This window comes from Nematolebias whitei, chromosome 5 (genome assembly GCF_014905685.2).
Source record: "Nematolebias whitei isolate Nwh7 chromosome 5, NemWhi1, whole genome shotgun sequence".
Lineage (NCBI taxonomy): Eukaryota > Metazoa > Chordata > Actinopteri > Cyprinodontiformes > Rivulidae > Nematolebias > Nematolebias whitei.
In genome coordinates, this window is record NC_056502.1 from 3,888,765 (window position 1) to 3,895,506 (window position 6,742).

The 6,742-nt window shown below is 42.7% G+C and overlaps 1 protein-coding gene across 1 annotated transcript in view; it reads left to right on the plus strand.

Moving 5' to 3' along the window:
• znf385d (zinc finger protein 385D) overlaps positions 1–6,742 on the plus strand; it is a 93,357-nt gene that overhangs the window by 79,331 nt on the left and 7,284 nt on the right. The window contains exons 5-6 of the mRNA XM_037676520.1: positions 2,283–2,513; positions 5,142–5,323. Of these exons, the coding sequence (XP_037532448.1) occupies positions 2,283–2,513; positions 5,142–5,323 (413 nt within the window). The remainder of the gene's footprint in view (positions 1–2,282; positions 2,514–5,141; positions 5,324–6,742) is intronic.

Sequence of the window (6,742 nt, forward strand, 5' to 3'; positions counted from 1 at the left end):
CCCCCCCCCCCCCCCAGTGCATACACATCAATAATTCCAGTTGATTTAAAATCTATCGCTCTGGTTTTGATACGCGAGGGACAGAAAAGGTGATGTGAAGTCATAGATGATCTCCGATGGGAGATGTTCTCAGGTTTGCCCACAGGCGGAGGATCTGTGTCCCGCCCGAACAAACTTCCTCTGGAAGCACAAACTCGGCCCGGATCGTTGAAAACCTGCTCGGAGAAGCAGATGTGATGTCAGCGGGGTGCGAGCGAGTTAATCGCTGTGATTTCAGGTTGTTTGGCACCGTGCAGAGGACCGGCAGTGGGTGGCTGTTGAAGCAATCAAAGAGGCGGTTTCTGCTCCGCTTGTGGTGGAATCAGAACCGTCCTGAGCGACAAGGTCAGACCGATCAGAAACCGGTCGATGAGCTGGACTGGATTTATTGTGAAACTGTGCTGCTGGTAAATTAAACTCAACTTGGACACACGGACACATAATAAACTTTGGTTATTCAGCTTTATAATTCTAACTGGAACAAACACGCTCTGTACCTTGATGAGTACAGATGTACCTCGTCTCAGGAGAGTTATGGATCGGTGGCTGACAAACACTGAAATAGACTTTATTTCTCAAATTCATTTAAAGCTTCATCTACGTTTTGTCTGATGTTGGACGTTCTCTCTGCTGCCGGTTTGTCTTTAGATTTATTGCTTCACCTTTGACCCTCACGGCGCCGACACCTCCGTGGGGTTAAATAAGAATTTTTATGTAACGCTGCACAAAAGCAGCAGCGCATAATTCACTATTGATCCTCCTCGCCGGCGGGAGCTTCGTTCCTCCGGAGTGCAGAGAACTCGAAGGCATCAGCATCGATCGGGCCGCGCCGACGAGGCTAAATTTCATTTTGGCGAATGTGTCGGCGGTCCTTCTGTGTTCCGTCGCCTGACATGTTGTTTTTTGAGTCGGGTATATCGATCCGCTGCCGTCTTCGCTCCTAAAATACAGACGTTTGTCTCTGCAGCTCTTGGTGGACTGAAGCATTTGGTTTGAGTCGTTTTCCTGCTTCTCTTTGTCTGTTACGTGAGCTTGATGTACGATTCAGACAGAACGGGCAAAAGACTGACAAACTAAACAAAAGAAAACAACAAGTGACAAAACAGCTGAAAGCTAAATGTAGCCTAACACAAGCTAAGGGTTAAATGTCACAAGTGGTAGCTGAAAGTAAAAATAGGCTAAAAACTAAATGTAGCATAGAGTGGCTAAGAGTAGTAAAAGGCTAGCTAAAATATAGCTAGGCATACAGTAGCTAAAATCTTGATAAAACTAGATGTAGCAAATGGTGGTTAAAAGCTAAGTTCAGCAAAAGGCTAGCTAGATGTAGCTAAAATCTAGTTAAAACTTAATGTAACAAAAAAAAAATTTAAGCTAAAATCAGAAAAAAAAAAACTGTTGCAAAAGAATTTCTAAATGTAACAAAAAACTTTTTAAAATTTAGTTTAAAAAATGCTACCTGAAAGCTAAATGTAGCAGTTTGCTTAAAGCTAAATGTAACAAACGTGCTAGCTAAAAGCTAACAGATGCAAAACACTAGCTACATTTTTTGAAAGGTTAGGTAAAAGATAAATTTAGCACAATGTGGATAAAAGCTAAAGGGGGCAAACGGCTAGCTAAAATAAACTAAATTTTAGCACATTGTTGTTGCAAATGGCTCTCTAAATTTAGCAAAATACAAACTTGAATCTAAATGTAGCGAAACTGCAAGCTAAAAGCTAATGAAAGCAAAACACCAACTGAAATGTTCAAAAGGCTAGCTAAAAGATAAAAGAAATAAAGTACTAGCTAAATGTTAGCTCAAACCTAAATGTTGCAGAAGGTTCTCTAAATGTAGCAACAATCAAGCTGAAAGCTAAATAACAAAAGGCTGGGTGAGTTTTAAATGTAGCTTCAGAAGACTGAGCGAGTTTATGAAGCTACGTGTAAAGAGACCCTTGTTTCTGAATAAAGTGAAGGATCTTAATGTAATTCTCTGGGAAAGTTTTTTTTGTAATTTGAGTTAAATATTTAGAAAAGTATCGAAGTTACAAAATCCAAAAGTCGAAGTGCCCGTTGTCTTACTGAGCCGAACGTTTTGAAGTTTTAACAGCTAAAATATTTCATGGTATACAGAAGAAGATGAATCTGAAAAAAGTATACAGATTAATAAAAACACAAATTAATAGATTCATCGTTTTCGTTCTGACACGAACCAAAATGGAGCCGTTTGACTCAAACAAACTTTTTTTCACATCTCCCCGCAGACAGAGTGACCCCGGCTGCACCGTCGCCGGCACCTTTCTGTTCGCCGAACTCCGAGATGAACCCGGATTCTGCAGGAGATGAGGGGTCAAAGGTCAGCCTGCCTTCAGAGGCAGGCCTGGACCACGAGGCCGAACCGGAGACGGAGGAGGAGAAAGCCCGGCGCCTGCTGTACTGCTCGCTCTGTAAAGTGGCCGTCAACTCGGCGTCGCAGCTGGACGCTCACAACAGCGGTGAGACGCACGAGAGCCCATCAGCCGAAGCTTTTTACTCGTCCCTAAACTTAAGCTTATGTTTTGTTTGCTCGTGGGGGGGGGCGGTTCCTTTGAGTCATTTACCAATTAACTCATGAATGAATTTTAAGGAGTCCCTCAGGGAATAAACGGCTACAACAAATTAACTTTTGAAAACAACCTCTTTCAAAATGGCCGCCACAGCTAATCAAACTGAGCAAGCACATAAATGACAAAAACTCAGCCAGTCTACAGATATTAGGCTAATAATTGGTGTGGTAGTAGCTGAGCATTGCACAATGATTTAGCATTGACTGCTGGAGTTTGTCTGTTAGCAAAATAACACGTGAATCACCGGACGGATCTGAATGAAACTGACAGAGGAACCACTGGATGCGTTTTTACTCAACTCCTGGAGTCATCGCGATTCAATATGGCCGCCACGACTAATAAAACGTATGAAACACAGAAACGGCAACAACTCAGTCAGTTTCACAGATTTCACTTGTAATTTGGTGTGGTAGTAGCTGAGAGTCATTCCCAACAAAGAGTCTGAGCTCCAAGGATCCGTTTCAAAACTTTGACTGTTAGAGTCGACTAATTCTCTGTTAGCCAAATATCTCATGAACCAGTGGATGAAAGAAACTCTAGAGGGTAATTACTGGGGAGGACTTGACGTTCAAACTGTGTTTTTGATCTGCGTGAAACCCCCTGAGTCACTTCCAGAACCGGCTCGGCTTTCTTACAACCAGAACTTTAACTTTGATGAAAGGAACATGGAGCAGTGATTTATCTGCAGGAGGCTCAACGTGACACGAAAACTCCCCCGCACACCCGAAAAATCAAACTTCAGCTCTCAGTCCCAGCAGCTCGAGCAGAAAGCCTCGTTGTCCTTTCAGAACCACCCAGCTGGACCTCTTTCATCAACCCGTTGGTTTCTGTAAGATCCTCAGGCGCAGAACAACAAGCTTTTTGTTTGAGAAGAACCAAAACTTCTCTCCTGACAGCGACCAGTTTGTGTTCAGAGTCGGAACAGGAAGTGGTTCGTTTAAAGATCCAAACGGGTCGCAGGTCCCGGTTGAAGGTCCACCTCTTCAAAGAGCATCGTTTCCAACATTTTAAAGTTTTTTTATTTCGTCTTTTCTCTGGACACTCGAGCGCGTCTGGAGGTTTTCAGTCACTTCTGAGAGTTTAAAGTCGATAATTTGGACTTTTCTAAAGAAAAAAATATATTTTTCTTATTTTGCTGGATAGTTTCAAATGTTTTTATCTAAATAAATTTGGCGTTCAGCCACTTTATTTTGGTAAACTGGGAATCAAGTGCAGGTCACCTATCGTCTTTTATGCCAAAGTTTTCGCCTAAAATCGTTTCTTGTTGAGGAGCGACGGTGCTGAAACTGTTCCGATCGACTGTCTGCAAGATGGGATGACTCTCAGCTACCACCACACCCAGTTTTAGCTCAGAAGCTCAAACCCAGACCGAGTTTTAGCTGTTTTTGTCTCTTCTAAACCCCATTAACTATGACGGCCATCTTGACTTGGAGTGACTCCAATGGTTAGTTTGATGTTGACTTTCTGAGAGTTTTATCTAAATCTGTTGTGTGGGTCAACGGACAAAACGATCCACGAGCAAAAACATTATCGCCTTTTACATTTTTTAGGAGCGGGCGTGGCTAAAAACAGCTAAACACTAGCTAAAAGTAGCAAGCTGGTAGACAGAAGCTAAAAGCAGAAACTCATTTTAGCTAAATGGAGTAAAACTTAGGCTAAAAGTAATAACACAGTAGCCAAGTATAGCATAATGTAGCTAAAATAGCTAATGGGAGCTAAAATAGCTAAACACTAGCTGAAAGGAACAAAACACAACCTATATCAAAACATTAGCTAAATAGTAGCTAGAAGCTAAAAAATAGCCATACTTGGGTAAAGGTAGCAAAACGTTGGCTAAAAGTAATAATGGTTTTGCTAAAAGTAGAAAAAGACAAGCTAAAAATTGCTAAGCACTAACTAAAAGTAGCAAAAGCCTGCTAAATGCTAAAGTTAGCAGAAGATTAACAGCTAAAAATAGCATTTGGCTAACTAAAAGCTAAAAGTAGCATTAGAATGCTAAAACAGGGTCCGTGTGCAAACTCAAATTTAAACGTTTTTAAAAGTGAACTGAAGAGATCGTTCTGTGGAGTAAATGTTTGTAAGTTAAGTTCAATATTTAGAAAAGCGTAACGATAAAAAAATAATAATAATAAATCATTGCATCCATCTCCTAAATGAGCCGAAAGTTTTGATAAACAGCTAAAATAGAACAAAGTATGCAGAAGCATCATAAAAAATAAACATTTATTATTTCATTTTATTGTTAGTCAGAGTTAAAAGATTCTTGAAGCGCCGCAGGTTCCTGTTTTAGAAAAGTACAAATAAGTTTAGAAGATTAAAACTTCGGTTGTTTGGATTTAATTTAAGTTTCTGCCTTGATTTAAACGTCCAACTTTTAGTGATTGACACCTCCTCATGTGATCTGGGCTGCTTCAGGATCGTTTACGAGCCGACCCGTTCGCTCAGAACGCAGCCCCGGTTCCTCAGGCCGCACGTGTCTGGGTCGGGTTCTGACGGGTCTCCTGTTCCGACCTGCAGGTACGAAGCACAAGACGATGCTGGAGGCCCGGAGCGGCGTCGGCACCATCAAGTCTTTTCCTCGGCCGGGAGTCAGGAGCAAACTGGCCTCGTCCTCCAAGTCGTCGACGGGCCTGCAGAACAAAACCTTCTACTGTGAGACGTGCGACGTGCACGTGAATTCAGAGATCCAGCTGAAACAGGTGAGGCCTGAAGGCAGAAACACTTCGGCTCGGCTTCTTTAGCTTCAAACTGCAACTTTTAGAAACCCATTCTGACTGCAGCGTGCTCATTTAAAGTTTCTGTCTTCAAATGACAGAAGTCATTAAAATTGCTTTTTTACATAATTTTGACCTTAAAATCTTTATATTTTCCAGTGACTTGTTTATAAATGATTGTTGGAAGAACAATGCCCCTCGTGTCCGTCACCTCTGAATCCATCGAGGTCAAGAAATGATCCGATCTGATTTCAGGTGGAAATTATTCAACGTAGTAAATTATATACTCTTGCATAATGTGTCAGAATATTTCCCATGAAAATTTAAAACATAGGTGTGGGGGGGGGGGGGGGGGGGGGGCATGGAGCTGTGAGCTTTCAGACTTGCAGCGGGCCGAGCAGAACCAGAAGAGGTGTGGAGCAGAACTCGGCTGTGCTGAAGTGGAGCATGACGCACTGAATGTGTGGTGGACATCAATTAAAAACTAAACTTAATAATTTTACTAATTTTTTCAACTAAGTACACAGCTGCTCTGTCATCATCAGTATTTCCTCGGTCATGGCTCTGGTGTTTTTCTCCAGCGAGCGGGCCGTCACACTCTGCCACAACCAGCTCATCACATTACTGAGCTGCAGCTCTGCAGGTTTATTTTATCACGTCTGTCGATCCGGCCCTGTCACCACCTCGCTCCATGGTGGGCTGTCTCTGAGCCCTCCTGCTGCCTCCATGTCTTCTGGATGGACCAAGACGGCCAGAACACGTCTCCGTCCTGGACTGAGGCGTCTTGTGAATGAGACATGTCTCTCAGCTGACCTGGGAGTCCTCTAGAAGAGCTGAAAGGTGACTGTGGATGGAGACGCCTGGACCTCCTTCAAGTTGCTACTCCTCAACACGATTCTGAAACTAGATGGATGGATAAATGGATGGATGGATGGACAAATGATGGATGGATGGATGGACGGTTGGATGGATGAACAAAGGGATGGACAGACGATAGATGGACAAACAAATGGGCAGATGGATGGATGGATGGATGAATGAATGATGGATGAACGGTTGGACAAACAAATGAACAATGGATGAACAAATGGATGGATGGACAGATGATTGAATTGATGAATGAATGATGGATGGATGGACAAATGATGGACAGACAGATGGAGGGACAAACAAATGGACAGATGGATGGATGGATGGATGGATGGATGGATGGATGAATGAATGAATGATGGATGAACAGATGGACGAACAAATGAGCAACGGATGGACGGATGGACAGACGGATGAATGGATGAATAAACGATGGATGGATGGACAAATGGACAGACAGATGGACGGCTGGATGGATGAACAAATAGATGGACAGACGGATGGAGGGACAAACAAATGGACAGATGGATGGAT